The sequence below is a fragment of the Ochotona princeps genome, chromosome 12, assembly GCF_030435755.1.
Source record: "Ochotona princeps isolate mOchPri1 chromosome 12, mOchPri1.hap1, whole genome shotgun sequence".
Classification (NCBI taxonomy): domain Eukaryota; kingdom Metazoa; phylum Chordata; class Mammalia; order Lagomorpha; family Ochotonidae; genus Ochotona; species Ochotona princeps.
Window position 1 is genome coordinate 10113819 of NC_080843.1, and position 16196 is coordinate 10130014.

Below are 16196 nucleotides of genomic sequence, written 5' to 3' on the forward strand. Positions count from 1 at the left end.
TGTCTTCACCCAGAATCTGAATAACAGGAGGAGTTGGCAATGGGGGTCCTAAGAGACCAGGACAGCTTCCTTCTCTCCTTAGGACAAGGACCCACATAGTATCCAAAACACTTCCAAGTGGGCAAACATGCACGGTCACCTGCTGAGAGGCAGAAATGTCCCCAGGCCTGTGTGACAAGGACCAGGCAGGATGGCGCCAGCCCACGCAGTGTGTGAATGCAGTGGGAGGAGCAGAGTCTGGCTCAGACAGCGAGTATCTGTAGTAACACTGTGGTTTTCTGTGTTGTGGGGCGGGGCCCTAGATGTGCACATAATGAAAACACTAGGCGACAAATAGGAAAAGAGGGAACAGGGTCAGGGATGCAGACAGGGAGCCAAGGCAGAGACTTGGGCGTGCCACCTGACCTCTGTGTTCACTTCTCACCCAGGTCTGAGGGCACAGCTTCCTAATGGAGACCCATCAGCCAATACAATGCAGCCAGTGTGGCCCCTGGCCAAGCAGGAGTGGTCACAACCGTGGGACCCTGGGATACAGAGAAGTCAGCGTTGGCTCCCAACTGGGCTGCTTTGCAAATAGTTGTCTCCGCTGCAGTGAGCAACATGTGACTAATTTACTGGGATTTACGGATTATTTCTAATTCTCCAGTGCAGCGGTTCTCAAAGCCTGCTGCCTAGACTAGCAGCAGCTTCAACTGCCACGGGGAGCTTGTTGGAAATGCAAATTCAAATGTCCATTGTCGGCAACTCTGGGAGTGGGGCTCAGGAACCTGTGCTCGCTCCCAAGCCCTCTGATCATCATGAAGCATGCTCACATTCGAGACAACTGCTGTCAGGTTCCTGGTGCTCAAGGGAGGCAGGACGTGCCCGGGAGCCCTGGCAAGGAAGAACTCTGAGATCGCCAAGGGTTGAGAGTGGGAGGGGACGGATTCCCCTTGGGAACGGGCAGAGCACAGGGCAGTGTGTTGGCCTCAGGGTCAGTGCTTGTTGAAAGCCAGAGCGGATGGGAGGATGGGCATGAAGGGCACTGCCCAGAGGCAGACAGCAGAGCCCGCTGGACAGATGCTGTGTCTCCTTGCGCTTCTACTAGTGGTACTGTAAACAGATGTTGGGACGTGGAGATGCTGCCATGACAGGTAGCACACAATTCTTCTGCAGAAGGCATTCGGTCTACAAAGGGGACAAAGATAGGAATGTGTGATCATTGCGCCTTGCTCATGGAGGAAGGCTAGAGACAGCTTTGTGTGGGTGCTACGCCTGGAGAGGTGCTTTGAAAGGAGCAGGTGTGGGAGGTAGCTGCCGTCACGTGTGTTACAGACTTGAGCCCCCACTTGGCTACTGCAGGGGTCCTCTGGGGAGAAGAGCTGGGAGGGAAGGCCAGTCCAGGGGCCAGGGGATGGTAGAGGTGAATCCTTGCTTGTGTTTCAGGCACCCCCGCAAGCACTTTGTTTCTCAAAAGCCCAGTGACCTGGGGAGGTTGTAGTGTCTGGCCGCCTTTGAGGTGTTTGAAGGAGGAAGTGGCTTTAGCCTCCTTCTCTGAAACCCTGGCCAAGAATTGCTCCCGGGAGCTTCTTACATTGGGAGGCTAGACCCTGGCTTGGAGGGGACTGGAGGGGACTGGAGCACGCTTCCATGGTTGGTGGTCATGGTGCTGGCTGCCGACACGAGCAGAGGGTGTGAGTTTGCACACAGCAATCGGTTCTGGAATGACCTTAACTTGGATGCTTTACTTTTCTTTCAGGAACGTCCAAGTCCAAGGTGAGCATCTGTTTCCCTTCACCATGCATCTTCATTCTGTTAAGTTTACAGTCTGTTATATTCCCACATATTCATAACTGTGCTTCATCCACTGGACCAGTGGGTACTTTGCTGCCAGCACCTGGGAGGGGCTGATGCTGCGCTGAGTGCTTCCTAGACCAGCAGCAAATCCTTGTTCTCTGTGAAATGATGGGCATTTTGCAATTGCTGATGAGTGGCTAAATAGGTATCAGCTACCCTCCCCCCCCCACGCTGTCACCAGCTTTGTGACCCAAGACGAGCGAGGGTCAAATGTTGACTGCTGTTCCCTTTTGACAGAGTTGCTTCGGATACCCCTTGAGCATTTTCTTCATTGTGGTCAATGAGTTTTGTGAAAGGTTCTCCTACTATGGCATGAGAGGTATCTGTACCACCCATGGCCTGTGTGGGGGCGGGAAGGGAGACAGAAGGTGGGTGCCATGGCCAGTCCTAACTCTGTTCCCCCTCCCCCTGCCCTCTGCGAAAAGCACTCCTGATTCTGTACTTCAGAAACTTCATCGGCTGGAACGACAACCTGTCCACGGTTATCTACCACACCTTCGTCGCCCTCTGCTACCTGACTCCAATTCTTGGAGCCATTATTGCTGACTCATGGCTCGGCAAATTCAAGTGAGTGGTTGTCTTGTTATTGTTGCCAAGTTTTCCAGCACTTAACAGAGAAATGGAGGCTCTTCCAGGTCAAAGAAATGAGTGTCATGATTGTAGCAAGCGTATTCCCCGTCCCCAGTGAGCTCTGCAAAAATGACCAACAGCCAAATATTGTCACAAGATAGGTGACTCTTCTTGTTGGGACAATTTCCAAGGTTAGGTAGAACAAACACCAGGAGTTTTCGCAAAGAATGGAGACAGCGAGTCTTGTCCTTCTGGTTGAAGCTGCTCTAAGCCCTTAGGCAGGAGGTGTCCGTCTCACTTGGGCCTGCCCAAGACTGGGCTCCCGCAGGTTATGACTGGAAGGAGAAGGTTTGTTGGGGAGGGGAGTGTGGGACTCACTCGCGGTCTTTTACCCCTTCCAAACACAGGACAATTGTGTGGCTGTCTGTTGTCTACACCATTGGACAAGTAATCACCTCTATCAGCTCCATCAATGAACTCACAGACAACAACCACGATGGGATCCCTGACAACATCGCTGTGCATGTGTGAGTGGGTGGTCCTGCCGCTGCGCCTTTCCCCAGCCCTCCTGGCTTCCTCTTTCCCCTTGAATTTCACCCTGAGTGGGAGGAGGCTTTTCCACCCTCAGCAGCAGCTGGTGGTCTAGGGGTGGGGTCTGTGTCAGCTGCCCCCTGTTGGTTGTTGGGAAGCAGTGTACCCTGGGACCAGTGTGTCTCCAGTCACCACTTACACATGGGTGCAGCTGGGGGGCAGGTGTTGGCATCCATCTTGATGTTTTAGGACCCAACTTGCATTGAAACTGGAACGTTAACCCTCAGGTGTCCTGACCTCTGACACGCTGCTGCTCCTGTGACAGTCCCTCCCCTCATGTCTTGCTGGGTTCAGTGTGACTGACAGCCAGTCCCTCCTCTGGGCTCCTCCCCTCTTTCCCATAACCCTGCTGAGCAGACAACATGTAAAGTTATTCTGTTTTTTAGATTTATTTAATTTTTTTTTATTGGAAAGGAGATCAGAACTACAGAGAGAAAGAAAGACAGGGACAAAGATCTTCTGTCTGCTGATTCACTTCTCAAATGGCTGCAACAGCCAGAGCTGAGCTGATCCAAAGCCAGGAGCCAGGAGCCTCCTCCAGGTCTCCCAGGCAGGTGCAGGGTCCCAAGGCTTTGGGCCATCCTCTACTGCTTTCTTAGCCCATTAGCAGGGAGCTGGGTGGGAAGTAAAGCAGCCGGAACAAGAACTGGCACCCATATGGGACCCCAGTGCTTGCAAGGTGAGAATTTAACCACTGAGCCATTGCACCAGGCCCTATGTGGACTACTTGTAAACGTCTTTTTGTTCCCTATTTCCATGCCGCAGTCCATGGATCCATGCATAAAGCATCTCACAGGCTGGGAAATAACACGGGGAGTCATGATGCTATCTGCAATCCGCGTGTGTCTTGCTTGGCTCCTCCCCTCCATGGCTGGGATGGTGGCCAGACGGGTGCCCAGGTGTCACTCTGCTCCACAGCTCAGTTCCCTGTGCACAGGCTGCTCTGTCCCCTCCCCCCAGTTCTCCCACAGCCATGAGACAGGGCCCAGGTTGTCTGCTCCATGCCTCAGTCTCCTAACCCATTACACCACTTCTAGAACTTGGATTTCAGAGCCCAGGCGAGCCTCATATCCTGCCTGTGACCCTTCATTATCATGGCCACTCACAACAGTTCCTTCACCTTGGGGCCTTCACTGTCACACAGCTGTAGGAACAGCAGCCACACCACTGCTGTCCTTTAGTCCAGGTGAAGTCCCTGGAGCACAGTCTGGCTGATGATAAGGAGACAAGAAATCTATGCATGCGTTTAAATTCCGCTTTCCAGCTGTTTTCATTTTCTAGATAGCAAATGATTAGAGCGTGGGAGGAGTTTGAAGGCCCATGAGCTCCCATGTGCCCTGAGCTCTCACTCCTGTAAAGGGTTGACTCCCTCTGAAGGACCTGGGTAGAGAAGACCTCTGCTGCCAGAAGCCCTAAATGTCCGTGTCCCTCTAGGGCGGTGTGCTTGATCGGCCTGCTCCTGATAGCATTCGGCACGGGTGGCATCAAGCCCTGTGTGTCAGCCTTCGGTGGCGATCAGTTTGAGGAGAACCAGGTAAGAGCAGCGACCTGCCCGGGGACCACGCTGCCAAGTGCACATGCAAGAACACAGGCTGTGGACTCTGAAGTCCATTCCCTGTCGGAGTCCTGTCAAATGCACCTGGGAGGAAACTCCTGGCTAACCTGAGTTGGGGTTGCTTTGGCCTGTCAGCTCCGTGACCAAACAGTTAACCGTCTCTATCATCATGTGACAGGAGAAGCAAAGAAATCGGTTTTTTTCCATCTTTTACTTGGCCATTAATGCTGGAAGTTTGCTGTCCACCATCATCACCCCCATGATCCGAGGTGAGCAATGCCTGGAAGGGGTTCTGTTTGTCTCTGTTCAATGGTGAGGAAAGCAGTCAGGCCAAAAAGACGTTGTTCTGGCTTTGTCTTCTCCCTCTGTTCTCTTTACTTTAGCCACCAGACACAGGTTGAGACGGACACTGAAGTCCAGAAGGCGAGCTTCTTTTCTTTCCAGCTTTCCCTCCTTTTCCAACTCATTCCATCCCTTGTCTTGAAGAGTCACTATCATCAGCTTTTAGCATAGGCGTCAGTCTGCCTCATTCATTCTGACTGCGAAGTCCTGATTGAAGGTGAGAGATACCAGTGAAGGGAAGCTCTCTGGGCAGGTGCTGGGGTGGGCTGTGGTTGATGTCTCAGCTGTCAGGCTTTACTGCCCATTGAAGTTTTGGGGATTTAGGAAGAATTTGTGGGGAGAGCCTTTGGGATTTGCTTCTCCTCCTTCATCTCAAATGTTTCTGAATGAAATGCCCCGAGATGGGAATGAGACCACGTGTCTGACACCAACAGATGTTTGTACCCACCGCGGCTGTGGTGATAGGGTGGACTCCCATGTGAATGGAGCGTTTGGAGTTAGTAGGCACACATGAACAAAACTGTGGTGTCCACACTTTGGTTAATGATGAAATAATATATTTTCGGCAGATACGTGAGTTTTTGAAGATGTCATTTTGAAGATGACAGCTAAACCCCATCACAACTTGTTTTGTATAAAAATACCATCCTTTTTCTTCTTGTGGTCTCTGATCTTGGCCACCTCTGGGTTCTGCTGGCTTGTGTATCAGGCATGTTTGAATTTAAGGGGCTGAGTTTAGAACTTGTCTCTACCTTCTGCCCTCTGCTGCGGTGCGGCTTTGCTCTGCTGCCAGTGATGTCTTCAAGCCCAAGGCACAGGTCTACAATGTCAGGTGAAAACAGGAAACAAGCAGTGAAGGGCTTCTGGAGAGGGGAGCTCTCTGCACATGACCAATGCCAGAATGAATGTGTTTTATCTTGCTCTTTTCCCCAGTTCAACAATGTGGGATTCATGTTCAACAGGCTTGCTACCCACTGGCTTTTGGGATTCCTGCTATCCTCATGGCTGTTTCCCTGAGTAAGTAGAAATCAGTTACATTAATTTGAGCTGATGACCAGGTCAGGCTCCAGTTGAATTACTGTGCCTCATTTTTGAAGATTCATGAGACAAGATACACCAGAATGCAGTGTGAAGACGCGCCAACACATGTGAGCCTGGTTCTGAGCACTCTGAGTAGAGTTGGCAGCTTGTGTCAGCAGGGATAGGATCCCAAAGAAGGCTTGTAAGATAAGAAAGCAACTTATGGGACACTGAGGAATTTGATGCTTTAGGCAGTTGGGAGTGAGGGTGATAAGCTGCTAGACTAGCCTGAACCCATGGGTGAAAGCTGTCCTTGTCAACATGTGCTTATCTATGATTTGCTTGAAGACGTGACAACCTGGTTCAGTTGTGCCATGAACACCTGATTGTCCAATATCTTCATCCCCAATATTTTGACTAGAATTCCCTCTCTAGAAGGTACACATGTGTACAAGCATACATTTGTGCATGCGTTCCTGGCATTGGTTGTTAGAAGACGTGGTGTTTTCCACGCGGGGTTGTGTGACAGGCAGGAAGCAGCTAGCTCCTCAGGGCCTTTTCTCCCGCTCAGGTAGGATGGCTGTCAGCTTTGCACTCTGGCAATGACATCGCTCGCTCTGGTTTGGGTTTGTTTCTTCAATTCTTCCCACCACCACATAGACCCCTTTTCACCTCTTTTGTCCATGTTTTAGCATTTTAGCTTTGTCCTTTCACTTATAAGCACTACATTGGTAGTCTCTAATTTTTAATGCGGCTATTCCCCCTATGAAGCTTCAAATTTTGCTACCTTCCTTTAAAAGACTCATTGATGCCTTCTCACTAATTCTGGTTTGGAGACAGAGCACTTCACAAAGTCTTGATAAATTCCCTTTTAGTCTATATAAGTCATTCATATATCATAAATTGGACTTTCTCTTTTGGAGGAATTGAGAATGCTATAAACAAGTTCTGGAGTTTTCTGTGCTTGAATTAAACTTCACTAAACTAGAAGCTCAAACATTGAAGTATTGTTGGCCAAGAAATTGGAGATTCAGTCTACTGATTGTCTTTCCCTCCCAAGCCTGCCCTGAGCAATAATATGAGCGGGTGTCTCTTTAATTGTTGTAAAGGACATCCATGGTACAGGCACATATTTGGAGAGCTAGCACGTGCTTGTCAAATCACAAGGGCAAATTCATTTTAAGCCATGCACTGTCATCTTCAGATGACTAAATTATGACTGGTCAGAAAGCCTGCCATAGGGTTGTGTTCCTAGAGCCCTTGCAGAAATGCCCGTTGTTGTTTGTTGTTGGTTGTTGTTGTTTCGTATCTTCATAGCACGCTTTTTGCTAAGAAGGTCTCTGGAAGGCTGGTCTTTTTTCAAAGTTGTTTCTAACTTTTTTTTGTAAAACCCCTAATTGCTGATGCAATTGATCACAACTGCCTTTCAGCATAGTGACTAAAAAAAAAAGTACCACGTATAGTTAAGTCCACAGGTTAATTATCTTATTTCTGGGTGTTAAGAAGAAGCGGAGGGAGACTTCCCCTGCCACTGCCGCCAGAGGATAAAAGCTGTATGGATGGTCTTTGTGGAATAGCACATTCATGTGAAGGCATTTATTCCTTGTGTTCATTTGGATAGAGATGGCACTGTGCTTAAATAGTAGTGCTAAGTGTGTCTGAGCTGCCCCCAGTTCTGGGAGTTGCTGGTGTGACATGGAAACATTTGTGTCTTAGGACACAAGAATCTATCACTCAGAGACTCAGTGCATGTTAAACGCAGAAGTGCTTTCTGAATTGGGAGGTAGTAGGTAAACTCCTTCTACAGGTCATCCACTTGTTCCTGAAGCAAAGCCATAACCCAAATGTGTGTCCCTCAAGGCCATGGGCAGCAAACGTGTTGACATATCTTCTTTTCCCCCATCTAGTCGTATTTGTCATTGGCAGCAGGATGTACAAGAAGGTCAAGCCACAGGGTAACATCATCAGTAAGGTGGCTAAGTGCATTGGCGTGAGTATCTTAGTAACTCTCTCATGACATTGAATCATCCCAGAACCTTCTACCACCTTATGAAAGTGCAAATTAAGCTTTGACTTTGCTTTAAACAAAATTTTGTCTTTCATTTTGGTAAGTTGAAGTTTCTGATAAAAGTCATTTAATGGGAAAAGATACAAACAGAATTCTAAGAAGGAAGAATGGAAAAGGCTCAGAGTTTATGAAGCTCAGGGATGGAAGAAGAGTAAATCCAAGTGGCTCTGGAGCTTGGCCAGGCCTCGTGTAGTAGGAGCCGGAAGCATGCAGATGTTTGGGGTCAGTAATGCCAATTTCAGAAATTAAGGCTGAGAAAATGATCCTTAGAAATGAACACAGCTTCACCAAGCATACCCTGTAATGTTTGTAACAGCAAAAATGTGCATCTACCACATTGCTGGAAAGAGGAAAGCAACGCTTAACGTACAGTGCCATCTTTGTTGTTAAGCAGCCTACAGAAGTCTGGTTTTCATTGCATATTTGGCAATAGGAATGTGCAGAGTTTGTTTTCTTCTCTGCTCCTAGCTGGCATGCATACATGCAGGTTCACTGATAGGCAAAAAAATAAGTGAGAGTAGGAACATTTACCAAATAGAATCAGATGAAACTCTCCTTTGTGTGTTTTTCCTGTTTTAGTGAGCATCAGTGTTGTATGGTATAACCAGGGAGAGTGTGGCTCTTGTTTGAAGCCATGTGAATAACTTTTTGGAAGCTAAGGCAGCCATAATGTAACTATAGGTCTCTCACTGTCTCTTGAGCTGGCTTAGTACCATGGGTTATGTTATGTATTCACTTTATGAAACAAATGCACTGTCTCCCTATCAGAAAAAAACTTCCTTTAGGTTTAACTCTTCCCCTTCTCTCTAACTTTAAATCTGCCCCACTGAATCAAAGAGGGAGTCACCCCAAACTCCCCATTAATGAGTAACTGACAATTTGGTTCAAACTATATAAAAATGACTTTTTAAAATAGCCATAAGAAGCATATTGCCCTGTTTGACCAAATCAGCCTTGAGTTCTTTCCTTTCGGTCATAACCATGACCCCAGCCATGATGGCCCCTCTCCTGTAACTTCCTGCAAACACAATTTGCTTGCTCTGAAGGTCACTTCTAAGCAGCAGGACCCAGGAATCTTCACAGCCCTTCATTTCACCATAGATGGGCCAGTATGTTTTTCTGATTGGTATTACATTTAACTATAACTTTTATTTTCTCCTACATGATTTTGCATGTAGTGGGTTCTTATCCTTAAATTTAAACACTGATCCTCAACTCAGTTCTTGGAAAGCTCTCATTTGGAATAACTGAGTTTAAGAATCTAGTTTTTAAGCACAAACTTTATGAAATCTAGAAGAAAATCAGATGTTTCTGCCATCAGATGTTTAGCACTGAACTAAGATCTTTGGGAGGTGTGTCGAGTCCCCTATGGGAGTACCTGGGTTCAATTCCCAGCTCCATTCCCTATTTCCTGCTAAGGAGTACCTTAGGTGGCGCTTGGACTCTGCCTCCCCTGCAGGAAACCCTGGCTTTGGCCTGGGGTGCCATGTTTGCAGATATTTGGGGAACGAACAGAAGGGAACTCTCCTGTCTATCTCTGCCTCACTTTTTTTTCAACTGAGTTATATCATAAGTATAACATGCTTTCTGGATAATGTGTCAAAGACTCGGTATGAAAAAAGAATATGAAAGTCTTCATAATTGGAAAGGCATGTTTTTATGAGATAGGAGAGTCAGAGATATCTTCCAGTCACTTGTTCACTGTTTAGATGGCTGCAATGGCCAGAGCTGAATTGATCAAAACCAGGAGCCTTGTAGCTCCCTCCAGATCTCCCATGTAGGTACGAAACACAAGGACTTGAGTCATCCTGTCCTGTCTTCTCAGGTCATGAGCAGGGAGCTGGTTTAGAAGTGGAGCAGCCAGGACACAAACCGGTACTCATATGGAATGGCAGCACTGCAAGTGGAGGACTAGCCTACATGCCACCAAGGCAGCCCTGATTGTTTTTCTTTTTTCAAATGGCTGTAAGAAGACTGAAATTCTAAGTGTGTCTTGTGCTGTAGTTCTTTTTCTACACAAAGATTTTGTTATTTTACTAGAAAGTTAGAGTTACACACAGAGAGAGAGAGAGAGAGAGAGAGAGACATCTTCCATCTGCTGGGTTCACTGCCCAAATGGCCACAATGGCCAGAGCTGAGCCATTTGAGCTGGGAGCCAGAAGTTTCTTATGGGTCTCCCACATAGGTGCAGAGGGGCCCAAGCACTTGGACCATCTTTTGCTGCTTTCCTAGAGCATTAGCAGGGAGCTGGATCAAAAGTGGAGAAGCTATGACTTGAACCCAGTGTCTATATGCGATGCCAGCACAAGTGGAGGATTAGCTTTTTATGCCACTGTGCTGGACCCTTGTGTTGTATTTATATTAATGTTGCTTCTCTCAAGAATCTGGGGCCTGGCGCAGTGGCCTAGTGGCTAAAGTCCTCACCTTGAACACACCAGGATCCCAAATGGGTGCCGGTTCTAATTCTGGCAGCTCCACTTCCCATCCAACTCCCTGCTTGTGGCCTGGGAAAGCAGTCAAGGACGGCCCAAAGCCTTGGGTTCTTGCACCCTCATGAGAGACCTGGAGGAAGTTCCTGGTTCCTGGCTTTGGATTGGCGCAGCACAGGCCGTTGTGGTCACTTGGGGAGTAAATCATCGGATGGAAGATCTTCCTCTCTGTCTCTTCTCTCTGTATATCCACCTTTCCAATAAAAATAAATAAATATTAAAAAAAAAAAAAAAGAATCTGGAGACAGGACCGAACTGCCCCTTATCCATAATAACTCTGAATGTAAACAGCTTAAACTCATCAGTCAAACACCATACATTAGAGGACTGGATCAAAAAACAAGACCAGCTCTCTGCTGCTTACAGGAGACACATCTCACCAACAAAGATCAGAGGAAATTGGAAGTTAAAGGATGGAAAAAGATATTCCAAGCAAATGGTAAAGAAAAACGTGCAAATGTAGCCATTCTTATATCAGATGATACAGACTTTGATGTGAAGAGTATCAAAAGAGATGAAGAAGGACACCACATAGTGATCAAAGGATCCATTCAGCAAGAAGGGATCACCACAATAAAGGCATATGCGCCAAATGCCAAAGCATCTAGCTACATGAAACAAATATTAATGGGCTTAAAGGGAGAAATAGACTCCAATACGGTCATAGTGGGAGACCTTAATACCCCATTAACATCAATGGACAGATCAAAAAACCAGAAACTCAGCAAAGAAACAACAGATCTCACCCAAATTCTAGAGCAAATGAACTTAGTTGTCATCTATCAAACCTTTCATCCTACAGACAGAATACACTTTTTTTCATCAGTACATGGAACCTTCTCCAGAATTGACCATCTTATAGACCACAAAACAAGCCTCAGCAAGTTTTAAAAAGTCAAAATCATACCATGCATCTTCTCAGACCATCATGGAGTGAAGCTAGAGACCAAGAAGTCAAAACACCAAGGAAGAATTGCAAACACATGGAGACTGAATAATATGTTACTAAATGAGCAGTGGGTGAGAGAGGAAATCAAAGGGGAAATTAAAAAATTGCTTGAAACAAATGAAGGCATCAGCACAACATATCAAAATTTATGGGACACAATCAAGGCGGTGCTAAGAAGAAGGTACATTTCAATCAATGCTTATATCAAGAAACTAAAAATGCATTAAGTAAATCAGCTAACCTTACAGCTGAAGGAACTAGAAAAACAATAGCAAAGCAATACCAAGATTAGTAAGAGAGAAGAAATTATCAAAATAAGGGAGGAAATAAACCAGATAGAGACCAAGAGAACAGTACATAAGATCAATGAATCAAAGAGTAGGTTCTTTGAGAAAATCAACAAAATAGACTTCCCATTAGCCCAGATAATCAAAAAAAGGAGGGAGAAAATACACATCTATAGTATCAGAGATGAGAAAGGAGGTAAAGCAACAGATACCTTGGAAATACAAAGAATCATCAGGAACTATTACAAGCAACTGTATGCGAACAAATCAAAAGACCTAGAAGAGGTGGATAGATTTTTGGGTACATACAATCCACCAAAATTGAATCAAGAAGCAATTAACAATCTAAATAGACCAAAAATATGCACTGAGATTGAGTCAGTAATTAAAGCCCTCCCAACCAAGAAAAGTCCTGGACCGGAAGTCTTCACTGTTGAATTCTACCAAACGTTTCAAGAGAAACTTACCCCAATCCCACACAAGCTTTTCCAAACAATAGAGAGACGATCCTTCCAAAGTCTTTCTATGAAGCTAATATCACCTTAATACCAAAGTCAGATAGAGAAACAAAAAAAGAGAACTACAGATCAATATCCTTTATGAACATAGATGCAAAGATCCTCAAAAAAATATACTAGCCAGTAGGATCCAACAGCACATCAGGCAAATCATTCACCCGGACTAGGTGGGATTCATCCCAGGCATGCAGGGATGGTTTGACATTTGCAAATCAATAAATGTGATACATCACATTAACAAATTGAAAAATAAAAACCTTACAATCCTATCAATAGATGCAGAGAAGGCATTTAATAAAATCCAACACCACTTCATGGTGAAAACCCTAAGCAAGATAGGCATAGAAGGAACATTCTACAACACAATCAAAGCAATTTACGAAAAACCGAATGCTAGCATCATACTAAATGGGAAAGATTGGAAGCCTTCCCACTAAAATCTGGAACTAGACAGGGATGTTCAATCACCACTACTCTTCAATATAGTATTGGAAGTCCTTGCCAGAGCTATTAGGCAAGAAAAAAGAATTAAAGGAATCCAAATTGGAAAAGAGGAAATGAAAATATCTCTATTTGCAGACAACATGATTCTCTACATAGGAAAACCAAAAGACTCATCAAAAGACAATTGGAACCCATACAAGACTTTGGCAGAGTAGCAGAATACGAAATTAATGAGCACAAGTCGGTAGCAGTAGTGTACACAAATAATTCTATGAATGAGAAAGAAATTATAAGTACAGTACCCTTTAAAATAGAGAGGAATCTTAAATACCTAGGAATTAAGCTAACTGAATATGTGGGAAGACCTCTGTGACAAAAACTATTAAGCATTAAAAAAGGAAATAGGAGAAAACCTTGAAAAATGGAGAAACTTACCATGTTCCTGGATTGGCAGGATCAACATCATCAAAATGACCATATTTCCAAAAGTACTATACAGATTCAATGCAATCCCAATCAAAATCCCAACAACACTCTTTTCAGAAATAGAAAAGATAACACAAAAGTTCATCTGGAATCACAAAAGACCACGAATAGCCAAAGCTATCCTGAAAAATAGAAATCAAGCTGGAGGAATCACAATTCCAGACCTCAAGATATACTATAGAGCATTGGCTATCAAAATAATCTGGTACTGGTACAGAAACAGAGAAGAAGATCAATGGAACAGAATAGAAACACCAGAAGGGAACATGTATAGTCGGCTAATCTTTGACAAGAAAACTGAAAACAATCCAGGCAAAAATCCTGGCCTGTTCAACTAATGCTGTTGGAACAACTGGATAGCAGCTTGCAGAATTAAGAAGCAAGACCCACACATGTCACATTATATGAAAATCAGCTCTAAATATGTGGGGCTTGAAGGGCAAATGGGTCACTAATTCAACAAGATGGTGTCTAACAGTCAAGGTCACTGTGTTAATACATGGTGAACAAGATGGCGGCCAATGGTAAAGTCCAATGGTGGGAGTGTAGGCGTGAACCAGGGTGGGGAGGGTCAAGTTGTTTTAAAGAAAGACTGATTTCCCAGGGCCATTTTACTCATCTACCCTTGGCCTATGGGAGGTGGCTTCCACAGTCATGTAGGTAACAGTTGGCTCCTAGTTGTCCCTCCTGGAATTCCTGGGATTCCTGGCCTGAGGCTATCCACTTCCCTATATAAGAAACTGAATTTTCCAAATAAATCAGAACTGCTTAGCTGGAACCCCTGTCGCGTCTGTCTCTCACATGCTGAGAGACTGAGTGGCAGGCAGCAGGCTCACCACCTCCAACAATGGAGTACTAGAAGAATCTGTGGGGCTGACCCTGCATAAATGGATCAAGGACCTAAATCTACACCCAGAAACCATTAAACTATTAAAGGAAAACATAGGATGCACACTCCAAGATATAAGAACAGGGAAAGACTTCTTAGAAAAGATGCCAAAAGCAAAGGCAATCAAAGCCAAAATGAACAAATGGGACTACATCAAACTAAAAAACTTCTGTGCAAACAAAAAAAACCAATTAACAACCAGCAGAATGGGAGAAAATTTTTGCACACTATGCAAGTGATAGGGGACTAATATCCAGGATTTACAAAGAGCTTCAGAAACCCAGAGACAGCAAAAAAAAAAAAAAAAAAAAAAAAAAAGTAACAAATTAGGCAAAGGAAATGAACAGACACTTTTCAGAAGAACAGATTGAAATGATTAACAGACTTAGGAAAATATGCTCAGGCTTCCTAGCCATCAGAGAGATATAAATGAAAGCCATGTTGAGGTACCACCTAACTCCAGTTAGACTGGCCTACTTTCAGAACTTAACTAACAACATCTGCTGGCACGGATGTGCTGGTGGGAGTGCAGGTTAGTACAACCACTGTGGAAATCAGTATGGGGAGTGCTTAGAGAATTGCAAATAAACCTGTCATATGACCCAGCCATCCCGCTGCTAGGAATATACCCAATAGAAATGAAATCTGCATATGAGAAGGGGATCTGTAATCCTATGTTTGCAGCAGCACAATCTACAAAGGCAAAGGCATGGAAACAATCCAGATGTGCATCCAAAGTAGAGTGATTAAAGAAAATATGGTACATCTACTCCAATGGAATATTATTCAGCTATTAAGAAGAATTAAATTATACTATTTACAACTAGATGGTCCCAATTAGAGATCATTATGTTCAGTGAAATGAGTCAATCACACACACACACACACACACACACAAATACTATATAATCTCCCTTATATAAGAAAACCAGCATGGAAAGTGTAACTTTAATAATTCGATCCATACTGCTTTTTTTTTTTTTTTGGCTGCATCCCACATGTTTTGATGTTTTTTATTTCAGTTTTATTTATTCCAAATACTTTTCTCTTGTTGAATTCATCACTGGCTCATGGATTACACGGTGGCATCATTTTTTCCAAGAGACTTTTGTGTTTCCTTTTTGTCACACATGTGTTGGCTACTCAGTGGCGTGTTTTTTCATGGTGCTGTAATTTGTTATTGTTGTTGAGGCTGTTGCTCTAACTCATACCAGTTGTTGGCCTTGTTTCATGGCTTCTCAATTACGGAAATATGTAGTGATGGAGTACTGGGTTCTACCATATCCAGATGTGGGGGTACAATGCAACATGCATCCCTGCTTCCAGACGAAAGGTGGACTCCCAGTGAAACTGTTGGACATGTGTAAACAATGGGATGCTGGACTGTCTGATATTGTCTGTACCAGCAATGTCGGGGTACACTTAAATAAGAGACTGATGGAATTATGATTCCTTATGAATTACTATGTGGGGAAAATCTGTCGGGGGGGTGGGAGTTTGAGAGGGAATCCCAGTCTACACAGAAAAAGAAAATAAATAAATTTTAAAAATTATCTAGAGAGTGGACTCAGAGCAGTAGCCTAGTGGCTAAATCCTCACCTTGCATGTGCCGGGATCCCATATGGGCGCTGTTTCATATCCTGGCTGCTCCACTTTCTTTTTTGTTTGCTTTAATTTTTATTTTATTTCAACTTCTTTTAAAATTATTATTATCATTCTATGATACAGTTCCATAGGCCATGGGATTTCCCATGTTCCCTTCCCCAAGCCCCTCCTCCCACCAAATTCCCCTATATTATTACTATGGCATAGCTCTTCATAAACAGTCACATGTTCATCATTGTGGGCATGGACAATGGCAGAGAGTCCAGCGTCCTAGTGTCAGGATGCAGCTGATAGTCTCATTAGTACTCCAGCTTTGGTCTGGAAGTAGAAATGCTCTGCATCCTCACACCTGGACATGATCGTCTCCATTACACAGTCACCACACGTCCCTCTTAAATGAAAAGTCGCAATACAAAATCAACAACAGGAAGAAAAATAGAAATTTATAACACCATGAAGCGGTTTCATTTCCCATCCAGCTTCCTCCTTATGGCCTAGGAAAGCAGTCGAGGACAGCCTTGGGACCTTTCACCAATGTGGGAAACCC

The 16196-nt window shown here is 44.7% G+C and overlaps 1 protein-coding gene across 1 annotated transcript in view; it reads left to right on the forward strand.

Annotated features, from left to right (window-relative positions):
- Positions 1-804: 804 nt before the first annotated feature.
- The window catches only part of SLC15A1 (solute carrier family 15 member 1), a 29942-nt gene continuing 14550 nt past the window's right edge, over positions 805-16196 (forward strand). The window contains exons 1-9 of the mRNA XM_058670937.1: positions 805-904; positions 1739-1755; positions 2074-2155; positions 2262-2403; positions 2814-2933; positions 4432-4531; positions 4731-4821; positions 5828-5911; positions 7822-7904. Of these exons, the coding sequence (XP_058526920.1) occupies positions 805-904; positions 1739-1755; positions 2074-2155; positions 2262-2403; positions 2814-2933; positions 4432-4531; positions 4731-4821; positions 5828-5911; positions 7822-7904 (819 nt within the window). The remainder of the gene's footprint in view (positions 905-1738; positions 1756-2073; positions 2156-2261; positions 2404-2813; positions 2934-4431; positions 4532-4730; positions 4822-5827; positions 5912-7821; positions 7905-16196) is intronic.